Consider the following 16,780-nt stretch of genomic DNA (forward strand, 5'->3'; position numbering starts at 1 on the left):
AGGATCATTTCAACACTTTAATAGAAGTTACACCGCCACATCTAAATCATTTGCATCTTTGCTTTCAACTTGGTTCTGATTGCAATGACAAATCTCGTTTTAGATCATCTTTGATGGAGGGATTGGTCCTGCAGAAGAGTTTGCTCTTGAAAAATGTCGCATTGGAGGACTTTAGTTCCAACTTTAGCTGTGTTGTAACAAATGCAGTTGGAATGGCACAGAAATTTATAAAGTTAGCAGACACTGATTGTAGTGGTAAACATTAGAGGCACTCAAGGCACCTGCTGAACAATGTTCATCTTGCAACATGCACATTTAACATGAATTGTACCCTTCATCTACAATTCATGGTAGAAAAGTCTCTTTAGCTACAGAAGTAGTGTGGAGAAGAAAAAAAAGGCACAAAGCAAAACACTGGCTGGAAGCTAAGAGAAATATCTAGAGTACTTTGAAACATAAGCGCTCATCTAAATGCAGCACTGAGGCACTTTACATTGACTTCTGTGTAAAAACAAAATATTACAAAAATAAATTACTAAGCTTTTCGCTCTTTTGTTTTGTTTGCCGATATTTGAATTAAAAACTTAAATAAATATGTGTGAGGTGGAGACTTGGGTAATATAAAACATGCTTTTGTCTCCAACAAGTTATTTCTTTATTGCATTTAAGCTGACATTTTTGCAATGCTTGTGCATAATTAGGCCAGAGTAGTCAGGCACTCTAGGAAACAAAAGGACCAAATTTGCACCGTCACAACAAGCCTGATTTTTTTCCTACATGTACCAAAAAGGAGGAAGAAATGGCTGTACATACATATGTTTACTCGTCATTGTATTTCCTCTAAAGTGTATATATTTATACTTTTTTGTTTGTATGCTGTGAGTGCTTTAAACCAAAGTCAAATTCTTTGTGCACACACTCTTGACCAATAAATTCTGATTCTGGATATTTGTCCTATTATTTCTGAACAACTACATACTATATCTATATGTATTTTGTCACTAAATGTGCCACAGATGATAGGAAATCTAGATATTTCTCATAAACTTAAAATAGAAAGTGTTACAGTCTTATCAAATACACAATGGGACAAAGAATAAAGATTTGAGATAAAATTTCTTTTAAGTATCATTGTTTTCAGACAAACACAAATATAGAAAATATACATTAAAAAAACTTTCAGACAGCAAAGGAACATCCAATTTAAGACTGTATGTGTACATGCATGTAATAATGAGTGTTGAATCAGTTTCCTAATGGAGCATTTTATTTCTTAATGCAAAGAGGAAAAAATTACCCTAAAACATCAAATTCCACTTTAGTCTTCAAAACTTTTTCAAATTACATCTGTCATTAGCTCCTCCTTCAAGGTCAATCTTTAATTTAACAAGTAAGTATGTTATTACAAAACAATAATAGTGAATCAAAACTTAGAAACTGTCCAGATCAAGTTTTCTGAAAATGTAAATACTTTTTTGCCTGAAGGACTAAACTCTTACATATTCTGATCTTTAATTTAACAGCATGCTTTTAGATGTATGCTAAGATTCGTGTCCAAAATCCATCCCTGTGTGACTCAAGTTGTTTACCATTTTTATAATTACTCCCTATGTGATTTTGCAGAGCTACCAAAACACTAATGCATCTGAAAACCTATAAATGGCAGCAAGATAGATTGGATGCACAGCTCTGCCACAGCCTTTAGATGAGAAAACTCACAGGGCTGCCTTCTCCAGACTTTTAACTCGGTCTGGAAATTTCTGCTCATTAATAATGGGAGTTTCTGCAGATTAATCAAATATAGCACCTTGCAAAAACTGTCATTTCACCTTCAACTTGATCACATTTTGTCACATTGCAACCTGAAACCTGAAAGCATTTTATTGGGATTTTGTGTGATAAACACTGAGCACAACATAACTGTGAAGCTAAAGTATTTTTTTTTTATATATAAAAATAAGGAAAGTGTGTATTTGCATTCAGCCCACCTTCAGAAATTCCCTGGTTAGAAAGTGACGTTATTTTATTTTTTTTGTACGTAAAACCAGGGCTCTGATGGGATGACTTGGTTTAAGTCATATTAACGAATGATAAAGGATCAAAACCCAAGCCTAAGTGAAACTGGGAGTTTAAAAGAAAAGGTCAACAATGATTAATCAATTTCCTTTCCCCTCACAGTTACTCCTGTTTTGTTGAGCAACACAAAATCCAAATAAAAAGCCCTGGGGTTTGATCATGAAGCTACTGAAACCACTGAAGATGGGAGAAAACATGGAGATCTGATCACTTGGACTGTATCCTGATAGTGTCTCACATAAATTAGCAGCTTTTCCTCATATGCTCCCAAACTAAACGAATAGGCTTCCCATTCAAACATAAACTGCCACTCTAAGTGTGCCTTACCCATGCATGCGCTGATACTAAAGTGCACTACTTTGCTTTCTTGTGTAGTGATCGGCCATTTTATTCACTCTGACTTGGAGCCAAGTCAAAGGCTCACATCTCCAATTCCTCCAGGCAGCACTTCAAGTTCTTACTCCGATCTGGATGCTGAGATCCTTGGTTCTTTTTGATGAGAGCCGCACAGTCTTTAACTAAGTCTAGGACCTTCGCAGAAGGCTTGTGAAACGGCAGGAGAAGTTCTTGGTTGGTTTTGCATCCCATCCCAAAGAGGAAACGCAAGAACAAGTCCAGTTTGCCATCTGGGCATTGCAGGCTTTTTTCCACTGCTGCCTTGTACAGCTCCATTATTCTGTGTCCCTTGTGGCTCAATTTCAATTTGTTTTTCACCGATTGATCAAAAATGTTCTTGTCGTGGTTCCTTAAGGAGAGATATGCATAGAGAGCAGCCATGTACTCCTGCACGGTGGGGTGGAGGAAACACACCACGTCCTCGTGGCACAGGACGAATGGAGTCGTCGTGTACTGCATGCAGATGCCACTTCTGTTCACTGCCTCTATGTGAGAGAAGTCAGGACATTTCGACCTGTTCATATGAAACTGACCCTTTTCCAGCAAGGTAAAGGCAAATTTCCCAAGTTCCATAAGCAACTTCAACTCGTCCTCTGGACTGAAAGCCGGCTTTCTTGTTCTACGAATGTGAACAAGCTTCAGCAGGAGCTTCGTGTACATGTACGTAATGTTGGTGGGGAGTTTTTCTTCCGGTGACTCTCTGAAGACGCGCTGGTACTCATCTGCCAACAACATGCAGAACAAGGGCAGGCAGCACATGATATGGAGAGTTTTCAACGACTTGACGTGCTCGATGACTCTGGCTGCCTGATTTGGGTCCTTGAACCTCTTCCTGAAATACTCGTCTTTGTTTGCGTCGGAGAAACTGCCCATTTCGATCTCGTCGTAATGCCCATCCCACGGGGCGCAGCGATCAGCATGAGGCCGGGACGTTATCACGAATCGGGAGCGGCTGAGAAACCGGCCTCTGAGGAGGTTGACCAGGAGGACCCTCATGGTCATGGGAGAACTGGCGTCGGAGTGAATCTCTGTTCGCATAAAGTTAAACTCCTCAGGGTACTCGTCTAGACCGTCAAAGATGAATAAGGCTTCATTTTCCTCATACCTCAAGCCCTCCGTTTTTATCCTCTTTGCCATCGGGTACAGTTTGTTCACTATATCCATCAGAGAGATCTTAGTTTCTAAATACTCGTTCATCTCTCTGATTGTTATGACATAGACAAAGGAGAAATGCTGGTGTGATCGCCCCCGAGCCCAGTCAAGGGCAAGCTTTTTGACAAACATGGACTTCCCCGATCCTGCCAGTCCATAGAGATACACCTGCCTTGCGTAAGTCTTGGTTATCCACTCCTGAGAGAGAGTTTCTGCTAACAAAAGCCGATCGCCTGGCTTCTTCTTGGTGGACGCCTTGGTTATTTGCAAGACCTCATGTTCAACATTCGGCCCATTGTCAGAACGTGAGAAAGTATTGACGTCTACGTAGATGTCATCCAGTGGCATCGTTTGTCCTTCTGTGATCGACACTTCGCTATACTTCTGTATCATCAATTCACACAATTCATGACGTATTTGATCTGGAAGAAAAAAAAAAATCAGGTTAAGATCAAAACATCATCTGTAGAGCTGTGAAAAAAGTATTTGCATCCTTCAAGATTTCTTGTCTATTTTTAATAGAGGAATATGTTAATACAGAAATACGTCATTTTTGTTTAAACAACTTTGTTTCCCATCTGTTCTTGGATTCCTTAAGATGCGCTGCTTTTTGAGTTCTTTTACCGTATTTCATGCTGTCAGATTCGTTCTGTTAAAATTATTAAACTAACGCAACTGAACCAAAAAAATGTCGTGATCATTTGAAAACTGTCCTTTGCATTTGTTCAGGTTTTCTGATATCAACATTTGTTTCATCTAAGAAGAGAAGAAACCTGGAAAGCATCAAATACTTTTTCACAGCGATGAATCATTCGTGTTACTTTTAAATGGAAATGAACACGGTGAACGCTCTCACTTTTGATGTACAACATCCGCAGATGTTCAGCAACATTTTTTTTACTGATGCTGACGAGAATGGTTCTGGTGATCTGCACAGACATTTCACAGGTGAAGCTCTCCAGCAGTCGGTCCACGAGGTCCACGATGTCCATGCTTTGAGAGGCGCTGAAAGGCTGCGGGTAATGAGTCCACAGCTTCCACTTGAACATCCTGAAATCATCTTCAGGCAGCTTCTTCAGGGTCTCACACAAAGCCTAGGAGGAAATGGAGCAAATAAATGAATCACTTCCAGCTTGAGCTTGAGTTTTGAAGGCCTGGTGAAGGTGAATGCCACATAAGCACACCTTAAAAGTGAATTGTAGGGTCAAAGATGGATGCTTGATTTCCTCTGGCTCTTGGATTAATTCGAGCTGGTTCGAGGGCTCTGTGACTTCCTCTTTGGTTTTTTCCCTGGTGAAACACACAGGTTTCATTACATCTTAGGGCCACGTATCAAACAGCTGCATTCGTTAAAATCTAACACTGCGGTCACATTTCTTACTTAGGAATGATCTTTTCACAGTCGTTGCTGTCAACGGAGTAGCAGCTGGAAAATGAATCCGCTCTTTCCAGCCGGACGCTAAAACCAGGAAGACAATGACGCTTTAACATTATAGCAAGGTAATGAAGATCAGCGTAACTCTCTGATATGAATGTGAGCGCCTCAAGTGATCATCATGCTTAAGCTTTTTGTGAGTCTTTAGTGCTGCTTGTACCTTGTAGAGGCCCCCTCCTGGTCTGCCACACCTTCATCTTCACTAGTCAATTTTTCATAGCTCTGAGCTGGAGTCAAGGCCTGATCCACAAAATGCCTGTAGGGAGCAGAGTTAAGAGTTTTTTAGATAAAGTGATCCACAAATCAGTCACACAAAAGTTGAAAAAAGACAACTGGTCATTGGTTAGTCATTGGTAGGTGATCACCAGGTAAAAGTAGAATAGAAATCTGGAGACAGAAATCAAGCAGTTTCCAACTTCAGCTGCCCAGAGTATTGACCAGCCAGCTGGGAGATGTGGGCAGATGACCCAAAAGTCAGAATTGTACTACTTCAGCATCAAAACCTCACAGGACCATCTGAAGGTGTTACAGCAGTGTGACGTTGCCTCTAATGGCAGCAGGAATATACATTTTCAAACCGGAATCAGTGGAATGATCCTTCATAAAAAGCAGAGATTAAAAAATACTTTACATTTGTTTTTATTTCCAAGAAATAACATCTTAATTAGTAGGTCAGAAAAAACTGGAAATCTGTGTTTATCAGTAAAAGCTCATCTGTGCGTCTTGAGTTAGTTTCTTGGTTTTCACAGAGCAATACACACAGGATCAGCAGTCCACTCTGACCTCAATGAATGCCTACAAGCAGCATCAAGTCAGGCATTTTAACTGAAATGCCTTAAAGTTGATAGACGGGTACAAGTTTGAGCTCCATGTGAAGATTTTTCTTTTTTAGGGGAACTTGCACTAACTCCACTTTCCTCCAGGAGGCGTATTTTTGTTACAATTGAACATTTGTAATTGCATTTATATAGCCTAATAATTCCCTTTTTCTTACAGATTTCTTTTATGCATTCTGCTAAAGTTATGCACAGTGCTTTTGTAATTAAATTGAATTCAAGTGTAAGTTATAAGTTATAAGGCTATGAAACTTTGTCTTAAAGCAGATAACAGTAATCCTAAAAACTCTTGTGCTTTATTTTGTCCACAAGTAAAGGCTGCTTTCATTACATTTTAAGTTAGACTTATTTTGGTACAGAGGAACCTTAGAATGTTCAGTGATGACCTTTGCCCTTCTCCACCAACGGCACACATTCTTTCCATCTCTGTATTATTCAAAGTGACTGCATTGTATGAATCTTTAGCTCGTTTGGAAAGGCTAAAAAGTCACAGATCTCAACATACCATTGACTGGTGTCCATAGGAGACGGTCCAAGGTCGAGAGATGGTCTCCTCTCAGGAATGTAGTAAAGATCCTCATCCTCAATGAATTCAACATCTTCTCTACTAGACACTGCATCCCCAATGGAAGAGTTGTCCGACATCGATTCAGCCATTATATCATGCAGAAATATACTCAGCGACCGACTCAGCAAGAACTACCAGTGAACGTTTTTTTCGTCCCAGTGTGAACACAGGCTAACCTGCCTGAACCTGTACAGCAGCAAGAAAAAAAAATAAAAATCAGAAATAGTCGTGAGGACCAGATATTCAGGTTTTTCAGAACCATTCTGCTCAAGGGCATATCGTCTTGCTTTCTTAAAAAAAAACCTTGAGCATTCAAAAGAAATTAAGTAGTTAGAGATAAAGTGAATTTAGATGAAAAGGCAAAACAATTGTAGAAAAGACCTTAAATGCAGAGGGCATACATAAATCAATACCTGGTTTTAACTTTAAATATATATGTGTTATTTGCATTTATGGATGGACAAATTATGATCAAATGAGTATGGTGTAATCAGTACTCATCTGATCATCTCCTTAGTTATGGGGTGGTGTAAAGAAAATAATTTTTCCGATAATCTATTTTGCATTTCAATAATCATCCAGATCTGAAAGAAAGAAAGAAAGAAAAAAAAATGCAATTCCAAACTTTTCCAGACTGTCAGCGGTGGGACACAACACATAAGGTGTAAATTCACACGCCACGTCATGAATCTAACTTATTTAAATTATCTGAGAGGTTTATATGTTTAGGATACTTAATTCTCAATGTGGACAAAGCGGCATGTCATAAAACACTAGTTTTAAAAAAGAAAACCGCTTCTTTTTTTTCATAAATTGAGAGCTTCTGTCTATCTAGAGCAAATTCATGGCTTATATTCATGGCTTATATTATATCGTTTATGTGATCTACAATTAAAAGCCATGTGTTTGAAGCTTGACTTCACTATTCTACATACCAGAGATAAAGAACGTGTTCTCCTTTCACTGAAGCTAAATTAGGTGTAGCATTTAGCTAACTTACCCGGTGTCCCAAAGACGACTTTAAGAACGCTAGTGTTGTCAAAACTTTCACTAATACGTTCAAAAACGATGTAACCAATATAGAGGAGTTGGCTAGCATATACCATATTATTATTAAGACATAATTACCGATATTTTGACAGAATAGTTACCTTACCTCAGAAAACCTTTACTACAAGGAAGTTTCTTTTCTTGTTCGCTGTCAAACTATAATGGAGGCTTGATAAACTCGACTGCCCCCTTGAGGATGAAGCCATTAAACGCACACTCCCGTCAGCTAAAGATCACCTACTGAACGTTTTTGGTTGTTAAGAAATTTAATCTCAAACCTGCTTATTTCTGTAATTCTTTGGAAGAACAGCTAACAAATCTTAATGTTCTTTTCATGTTAAAAACAGTTAGCACTTGAAAAAAATAACATGTTTTAAATAATAAATCAATTCAGGCACATGTAAAGGTTTTCAAAAATGCTTTCTTTCTGATAAAAAGCTACTATTGTAAATTAAAATGTATAGAAAATTTTAATATTACATTATAGATGTTCCCAATTGCTTTAAAGGTATTCTTTTTGTCTGTGTGCATAAAGATAATAAATTGTTTCAACATATTTTACTCCACAGTTGTGTAGAAAGGCTTTCGTGGCTAACACACATTTCTAATGGTTTAATAAGACTTAATTCATAGCACATTTGGAGCTTCCCTATGAAAAGACAAATCATTCAGTTTTAGTTTATATCATGATGCTGCTGTTATGTAAGGCTGGGACTGAATGTCAATCCCCTGCATCAGAGTTTTCCTTGGACTGAAAGTATGATTCACAGAGATAAAAAAAGAATCATGATTTATAGATGCTGTATCAAGTCACATTCTCACATTTCCCACTGTTCCTCTCTTTGCATCTATGATTATTGATCTTTTTGGCGGTCACTGCTAACAGACTTGGGTTTCAATCTGCTGCACTGGCTTTTATGTAGATGATTGTGAATAAACATTTAAAGATCTTTGAGTGTGTGAAAATCCATCCCTCTTTTTCCCCGTTATTTCATTTTATTGAACACTATTGTTTCGGCATACTGTGGAACTTGGCTGAAAAAGTATATTATGTTACGGTAAAAAAGAGGATGATAAAAATTTATTATAGTCTTATTTCTTATTATTAGTAAACCCAGTATTATTGAGCCTTTGTTACTAGATGCTATAGGTTTTCTTGACATATTTCTGACCATTTCTGCCATTTCAGCTCTGTTTCTGTTTGATTCATGCATGTTAAATTATCTCCCTTCCTCTACATATAAGCTCACCATTAACTTTTTTAAATTATCATATGTCAAACCATGGATTTTAGGATTTTTTACAGCTCAGTTTCACATTGATGTGCTCTGTTCTTGCAAAGTATAGCCTTTATAATCTGCATTAGGAATACACTTATTATATAACTGTTTCTAAATGCAAATTCATCACATGAAAACAAAAACTGACCAATTTCCTGCTTGATTAACGAGCAAAACAGGAATGCAGCCTCCCTCACCTGGCCACAAAGCAGCTTTTAAGTTAATGCTCAATTACATTTCTTGAAAAATGGTTTGTAAATAATATAGTCCTGATTTCAATACTCTTTTGACAATTTTGGATGTAAAGTTCCTTAAGACAGAGCTGAATGTTTGCAATTAAAGCCCAACTCATCATTATTTGTAAAATTATATATTTTTTGAAATGCCTTTTAAGAAAAGGCCTCTTCACTACAACTTAAAAATCAAATAAATTCAAATTTAATTATAAGGTAATTTAAAACCCCTCAAATGTAATATTTATTTACTTAATTACAGTGCACTGTAAATATGGCTTAATACTGAGCAATGCATGAGTAAGGAAAGGTTTAAACCCTGAAGCTGTTTAGTGATATATATAAAGATCACGGCATGTCAGCATCCTCTTTCCCTTGGTGACCACTGTTCCACTACAGTGCGCTTTGTGTGATGGAGGCGAGCAGCGACAAAGACAGCAGGAGAAAACAGTGGCTTGTATGGAGGGCGATCAGTGCCAGCAGGCTTGGAGAAGATGTAAAGGAATTAACATCAGAATACACCACAGTATTTCTATTTATTGGAGACATACGATCAAAGTATAATTTTATATTGTTTCTTTTAACCAAATGTCAGCGATCTTTGTTTTAGCAGCATGTGTGTCATTATTTGTGCAGTCCGTGCATATGAACCAAGTTGACCTAGACACAAAAGGCTCTGAGGTGATGAAACAGGAAGGTAAACAAACACTCAATTCATGATTGTATTGTCTCCTACTCACTTTTGTTGTTTTTTCCCCCACTGGCAATGAATAAGTTTGTTTTAATGCAAATAATGATCATGTTTTTTCAGTCACTAAGCACATATGTAATTTGTTGTTGTTAGGTTACACACTTTGGATTATTATACAGTTGGCAGATTTAGATTTAACCCTACTTTTGTTCAACCTGGGTTGTTTTTCATAATGAAGTACAAAGTAGGCGTCTCTCAAATTTGTAGATTTTAATCTAGTTGACTTGTCAGTGGCTAGGCTAGCCTCTATTTCAATTTATCACCATTAAAGATGGCTTGAAATAAAGCCCACAGATTAAAAAAAGGAACATGCTAAGAGATCCAGCTAAAGATATTAATGCTGTATAAAGTTTAATTGAATTCCACCTCAAATATCCTGAACCAAACTCTTAAAAAAAAAAAAAATTCTCAAGAAATATTAAGCTTGAAAGTACTGTCTTAGATTCCTTCATGGGGGAAAAAAAAGCCTGTTCACAGACAAATGACCAACAAACATAACAATACTACATGCTGAGTCTTCGCGGTTGTCGCTCCTGTGGCATTAATCACCCGTCATACAGAAAGACCTCGCCTGCTGAAGGCAGCGAGGGCTGTGACTCCATGTCTGGGGAAGGGGAGGGAGGATGCTTAGAGCGAATGCTACCTCTCCAGACGGCAGGATGAAGTGAACAGTCTGCGTGTTGTTCGCTGCTCTGGACGGTACTAGGATGTATTTAGGCAGAAGAGCCGGGCAGCAGAGACCCAGCAGCATCACCGCCGCTGAGCCTGACATGAATGATAATTGAAAGACCTCATTCAAAGGACTGAGCAGCGCTGGAATCTGCAGAAGCCTGCCGGGCTTTACTCAGTCTCCGCTCCACGACAAAAAATTTAGACATCTTGGACTAATGCCTACCTCCATTGATGTTTAAAGCCAGTTAAAGCCAGTGGGTATCTTCTTTTTTGGGGGGAAGAGGAATTTTTAGTACATTTTGTGTGCTTATTTATTTATTTTTTCCCCTAATTTTGAGAAGGGAGTTGGTTGAGTTGGGTGTGTTTTTCTTTTGTGAAGCTTGAAGACAAACTTCTACCATGGCACTGATTATGGAGCCCGTGAGCAAGTGGAGCCCAAGTCAAGTGGTAGACTGGATGAAAGGTGGGTTTTATTGCCTGTATAAATTTAACATTTTTCTCAAAACTGCTCAAGTGAATCAAGTGTTGCGCAGCGATTCAACACATTCCGACACAAACTGATGCGAGATGTCGGAAAGAAAGCAAAACACCTGCTGATTCCTCGCCTTTAAACGTCGTCGTTTGGGTTTATGCAAACCCGATTTGTTATCATTGATTATTGTTATTGTTATTACTATTATTATTGAACAATAGCGACGTGAATGTGGATGTTCTCCAGAAGAGAGCGCATCCAAACATCTCCAAGCGCTTTGAAACCCATTGTGTCCATTGTTAAATCAGAGCTTCCTCCTCTGGGAGTCTGGGGCAGAGATTTAGTAATTATACCCAGATGACACGGACTCATGGGGTCAGATTCTGGGTTCAGATGAAAACGGGGTAAAGTGATCTGGGAAGTGTGTGTGCATAGCAATCATTGCAGCATCACCTGCTAAATGTTCATCCACAGATGTTTGGAAGGACTCTTCAAGTGAGCTGACAGAGAGGGACACCAAGACTGACTGGAGTTAAAGCCTAAAGCTATTCCTCATCACTTTTCAGTAAAATCAATGCACTTTAATTATAGTTTGTTATATATATGACAACATATTTTGGTCAGTTTTTCTATTTGTTTTGGTATTTTTTTTTGCTATGATGAAAGCAAAAACAAAACAAACAAACAAAAGAAAAACAATAACGAGCTTCAGATGCTCATACTTCCTGGTGACATCACAAAAGGCGCAGCTGATCAGCGCTCTTGCAACATCCTTTCCTGTTTCCCTTTTTATTCACGTTTTACTTTCCTTCGAATAAATGTACTTGGATTCTGTGAGCACACAGCAAGGAGTTCAGGAAAATTTGGACATGAGAAACACAGAAGTGGTTTGTGAAGATGAGCAGATGAGTCAAACCAAGTTATAAAAAACTGGTCTAGTCTCTGTGTTAATTTCCTCCATCACCTGTGACATCCACCAAAACAAACAAAAAAATAATTGTTCTATTACTTCCTCTTGTCGTGTTAACAGAAATCCACATGCAGCAAAATTTAGTGTTTGCTTCAGTCTGTTTTTGTGAAGTCTTCTTCTTCTTCTTCTTCTTCTTCTTCTTCTTCTTCTTCTTCTTCTTCTTCTTCTTCTTCTTCTTCTTTACCCTGCTGTGTTTTTACTGTTAGTGTCTCACTAACATTTGTTGGTGGAAAAGTACACCAGTGGATAATATTTTTAAAACTAGTACATGACAGACAGAGCTTATATATGGTTCCAAAGTTTATTCCTAAAGCTTTTGTTATCATGACGGGGGAATCCTCCGCCTTAGCAGAAGCTAACGCACATAGAGAGAGATCTTTTTCAGACGAGTAGTAGAGCCCTCCTGAGGCCATTTTCCATCTAAGAAATGTTTGTGCTTAAACTAATCTGACGTGCCATTACTAAAAGCCTGGAAATTCAGAAATGTTGAAGTTGTTGTGATTAATTTGTCTCCGTCTACCCAGCTTTGGTAGCTGTGTCAGATTAGCGTTTGCTTGCTTTGATCTAGAGATCTGTAAATGTCCCCAAACCCAAAACAAGTTGTGGGTTTTTTTTTTTTTTTTTTTTTTTTTTTTTTTACATCCTCAGCCCACTCCCACTCTCTTCACAGATTCCTCATAAGCTATGCTTATTTTTGTCTGTTTGCATTACAAAGATATTCCAGAATTCAAATGTGATAGGAATGTAAGTGGAGATGTTTGTTCCAGTTGGAGGGAATTCTCTGCCTATTCAGATTTGTCTTTTTTTTTTTTCCAGTTCTTTAAATAGTAATTGTCTCAGTAATGTGTTGTTTTGTGCTCACGTGTCAGACCAGGGGCCTTCACATCCACATCCATACATCTGTACCGCTTCAGTACACATACACGTGTAAATATAGCATCGTAATTCGCAGCCTGTTGGTCGCTGCTGCTGCTGCTGCTACACCGAGCTGCGTGAGATGCTCATCGTATTATAAACAGTCTTCAATGTCTATTAAAAACTAAAGACAAAATTGTGAAACATTGTACGATTACGTTGAAATTTGGAATTCAAAAAAACGATGTTTTAATTATCACAGTTGAGGTATTTTCCCCCTCAAAGATGCATTCTGTTTTGGGCTTTGTGTCACATTGAAATGTTTCACATCATCAAATTTTAACACCAGACAAATGTAAATACAAGAGTCAGTTTTCAAACAATATTTCTCATTCATTAAGGGGGAAAAACTATCCAAGCCAACTGGGACCATGTGGAAAAAGTAAGTGCCCCCTAAACCTAGTATTGCTTGTGCCAGCCTTGGCAGCAGAGGCGGACGTCAGGGTTTAGTGATAACTGGCAATCGGTCTGTTAAATCCCCGTGGAGGAATTTTGTTCCCTTCTTGTTGCAGAAGTGTTTTAATTCTGCCACATTTTTAGGGTTTGGGACGTGAACAGCCTGTTTGAGGTCAAACATCGGGTTTCGGTTGCACATGGCTCTTCATCTGACGTTGATGGGCTGACGTATTTAAGTGAACGAAAAATAAAAAAGAAGAAGAAATCCCCAGGAGGGAGTCGTTTCTTACCACCATTTAAGTTCTATTTTTGTGGTCTACTTTGATTTGACACACAAAAATTTGGAATAAAAATCATCCGGTAAATAATATATTGAAGTAAACATTTTATCTACTGCTGTGTAAGCAAATAAAATGTAGGAGGTTAGCTATCCTTCAGCCAGCTGACTGGCAGTGTGGAGCATATGAAGGACAGGGCGCGTTGTTTTAATTTATGCTTGATATGATCATAAAAAACTTCAGCTCCTCCTTTGGTATTGTGCGTTAGCCGTCCTTCATTCAACTTGTGGCACTTGGTGAAGTAGCTCAGCGTTTTACCCAGCCAGCAACAGGTGGAGAAGGGGGGAGTTCTGGGCTTGTTGTAATGTCCATACAGCTGGACGAATCTCTGTTCAGTTCGTCGCTTTCTTTGTTATCGGATGCTGGCGTTTTTATGCAAGGTGACTGGCAGCTCGCAGCAACCTGCGGGGGAGGGGGACTGCGCCGTTACTTCATTGTTCTTTTTGCTGGCATCTCATTAAAATGAGTTTAAAGCAAATTAACTTCATGATGGAAAACTGCAGCTGCTGGAAACATTTTAAAGCCTTGGGTTGCCTTGGTGTCGGTCAGCAGCTTGCAGTGACGACAAGGACCCCCTTGAAAATGAGATGAAACATCTCAATGGTTTATCCATGAAACAAACAAATAAGTAAATCATCAGATCGCTCCTAGTACGAGTGTTATAACTAGCTGCACTTGAGTCGGTTGAATATGTGTTTAAAGAATCACATTGGAGAAATAGGAGCTTGTAAGTAAAAAAAAAAAAAAGATGCAGAATGAAGCAGAAAGGCGGCGATGCTAGCTGCTCAGTGAAGATTTAAGTCTGTGAAAAGACTCAAAGAACAAATGAAAAAAGTAGGAAGAACGACTGTATTGAACTCCTCTGTGTCCCGCATCTGACAAGTGGAGCAAAGAGCATTTCCGTGGCCGGCGCTCCGTAGTGGTAATGTGAAGTGAGGGACAAAAGTGACTTTGAGAGACACTGAGGAAGAAGAAACGGCTGCAGGGGGTGGGGAGTCCTGTTAAATAACCATCTCCGAGCCTTCTTGGCGACTGGCACTGTTTTGTTTTCAGGATTCCCAGGTTCCTTTATTTCTTTGTGCCCCCGTGATGTCGCAGGAGGCCAGAGAAGGGGGGGACCCCTGTGACCTTCCCACAGCCCTATACTCCCGTCTCCCGTCAGCTTTGTTTGAGCGAGGCGCTTTGTTCCCAGCTGCGATGGAGCTGTTGAAGCACTCAACTTTAGAGGGAAACGACGCACACCTTATCCTCCAAGTTTGTTCTCAACGTCAGCAGCATCTTCTGCAGCAGCGTGTTGTTTTTATGCTGCAGAAAAATTCAAGCTCACAGTCTGAACATTGTCGAACCTTCCATATTTACAAAGGGACCCACTTTTGATTTTCCTCCTCTTGTGTTCCCACTCACCCAAATAGTCTGACTCAGCCACTCAAACTGTCGTATATCTGTTTCAAATTGCTCTTTCCCCCGGACATTAAAAGTGGATTATCCATAATGGAGATCAGCGCATGTCGGCACTGTGCTTTTAATTTCTCCTCTAGGTGCTTAATAATCTGACCCATACATGGAAAACCGATGTGGCGGAAACTATCATGTGCACTCAATGAATGGTGTCCTATTTAAATGTGGACTAAATGCCAAACGGAACAGGAAAAATATCTGTGTTTAATATGTGGCGACTAATCAGGATTCCAGTGTCTGTGACTAATTAAATCTAAAAATCAAATCAGTTACATCACTTTCAACTGAAGATGACCTATTCAGAGAGTTTAAATAAAACTTCAAAGGAAGAAGAGATGGCTTAATTTTTTTAGAGATTCCTTTTAAAATGAATGCAGGAAGTATAACAGTTTAGAAGACGAAAGGGAGAAATGTCACCTAAAACCAATGAAAAAAAAAGTTATCTATATTTCAGTGTTGTTCAAACTATTTTTCATGTGGGCCAAAATCGTCAAGTCAAAAGGATTTGCAGGTCAAAAACATACATTTTATTTGTTTTTATTTGTATGTTCAAAAATAAAAAGGGAAGTGTAAGTTATTCCAAAACTTAAAAAGGGTTTACGCTTTATTAAAAAAAAAATTTTAAAAATTGAAGCGTCCACTTTTCCAGTTTTTAAGGTGAATGAAAACAGTTGCTGTGTTCGGCCATGTTTAATGAGTTCATAAAAAGCAGAAAAACCAAAAACAGCGCCATCTAAAGACAAACAATTTGTGTTGTACCAAATATTTTCCATTATAAGGAGAGTTACATTTGTTTGCAATAATTAAAAAGTTTCCATCTACTAGGGGCGGGGGGAATGCATCATTCTTTAATTGCAATGGAAAGCCACACAAAACTAAACCAGGGATCCACACCCCTGATCTATTCCAAAACCAACTACTCTCTTAATCTGGGATCATAATGAAAAAACCCCCACAAATTTCAATCATCAGATCCTCACTTTGACCCTCATATGAAAGAATGAAAAGAAATTATTCAAACAAAAACAGCATAAAATTGTTACCCTTCATAATTTATTATTTTGTCTCAACGCATGCAGGAGCTCAGTGTATTAACAAAGCGATACGAGAACAGTTTAAAATGGCCAGAAGACTTCATTATTTTGAGAGATTAGCTTAACATTTAGACAGACGATTTGTTTGACTGGCATAGATGCCCACACACAAAAATCTAACAGGTCATTGGAAGTGGGCAGGAGAGCCAAAAAGTCAAAGTTCAAAGGTCGGTTCGTGCTACATTTGATTTTCATTATTAGCCTCCTGCACCCACCAACACGGTTCTACGCAAAGCTATCAAATATTTAGCATAATTTATTTAATAGGAGAATACAGAGAGATTGGTTGCATACTTCACCGTCACAGTTATAGAGATTGATTAGTAAAGCTTTAAAGTGTTGAGCTCTCTATGGCCTTCCCCTCACACACACACACACCTCCCCGCCACACACACACAATTAGCTGCTAGCTGAACCCATCTTGAACGCTTGATCAAGTCTGTGCTTCAAGTCCCGTGTGTATGATTCGTCCACCACAGCAGAGAGACGAGCTGAGGGGGGAGTTGCATGTGAATGGGGGAGGAAAAAGAAGAGAAAGTCGCTACATAAGCTGTACAAAAACTGACTTCCCTGTCCGGACTGCTGAAAAGGAAAGAGGATACTTTCTAGTCACACAGTGTTGGTAAAGGCTGTGTGAAAAGCATTAAAGTGAAATGCAGTAAAATAAAGTAACATTTTGTTTCCGTAG

General features: G+C 38.7%; 2 protein-coding genes across 8 annotated transcripts in view; one reads left to right on the top strand and one right to left on the bottom strand.

Annotated features, from left to right (window-relative positions):
* On the bottom strand, positions 1 to 7,697 carry LOC106953361 (protein NLRC3-like). 3 transcript variants are annotated; one of them, XR_001426188.1, is made up of 8 exons: positions 7,620 to 7,697; positions 6,401 to 6,649; positions 5,220 to 5,315; positions 5,006 to 5,083; positions 4,809 to 4,914; positions 4,481 to 4,718; positions 2,066 to 4,046; positions 1 to 2,001 (listed from the first exon to the last, which is right to left on the bottom strand). XR_001426188.1 is itself a non-coding variant. In XM_015042067.1 (7 exons), exons 2-7 carry the CDS (start codon positions 6,550 to 6,552, stop codon positions 2,497 to 2,499), a joined length of 2,220 nt encoding a protein of 739 aa, XP_014897553.1. In that variant the 5' UTR covers positions 6,553 to 6,649; positions 7,620 to 7,697; the 3' UTR covers positions 5 to 2,496. The 3 variants fall into 3 exon arrangements, 2 of the variants coding, with proteins under 2 accessions (XP_014897553.1, XP_014897554.1); XM_015042067.1 differs by having other exon boundaries at positions 5 to 4,046; XM_015042068.1 differs by lacking the exon at positions 7,620 to 7,697 and adding an exon at positions 7,464 to 7,553 and having other exon boundaries at positions 5 to 4,046.
* Positions 7,698 to 10,381: 2,684 nt separating this feature from the next.
* The window catches only part of LOC106953362 (connector enhancer of kinase suppressor of ras 2-like), a 40,538-nt gene continuing 34,139 nt past the window's right edge, over positions 10,382 to 16,780 (top strand). For 4 of the 5 annotated variants that reach the window (XM_015042070.1, XM_015042072.1, XM_015042073.1 and 1 more), the window contains exon 1: positions 10,746 to 10,912. In XM_015042070.1, coding sequence (XP_014897556.1) covers positions 10,849 to 10,912 — 64 coding nt within the window. In that variant the 5' untranslated portion in view covers positions 10,746 to 10,848. Of the gene's footprint in view, positions 10,704 to 10,745; positions 10,913 to 16,780 lie in introns of those variants that run through there. The other variant, XM_015042071.1, reaches the window with a different exon arrangement.

The sequence above is a fragment of the Poecilia latipinna genome, unplaced genomic scaffold (genome assembly GCF_001443285.1).
Source record: "Poecilia latipinna isolate Pla-1442-1.1 unplaced genomic scaffold, P_latipinna-1.0 Scaffold576, whole genome shotgun sequence".
Taxonomy (NCBI): domain Eukaryota; kingdom Metazoa; phylum Chordata; class Actinopteri; order Cyprinodontiformes; family Poeciliidae; genus Poecilia; species Poecilia latipinna.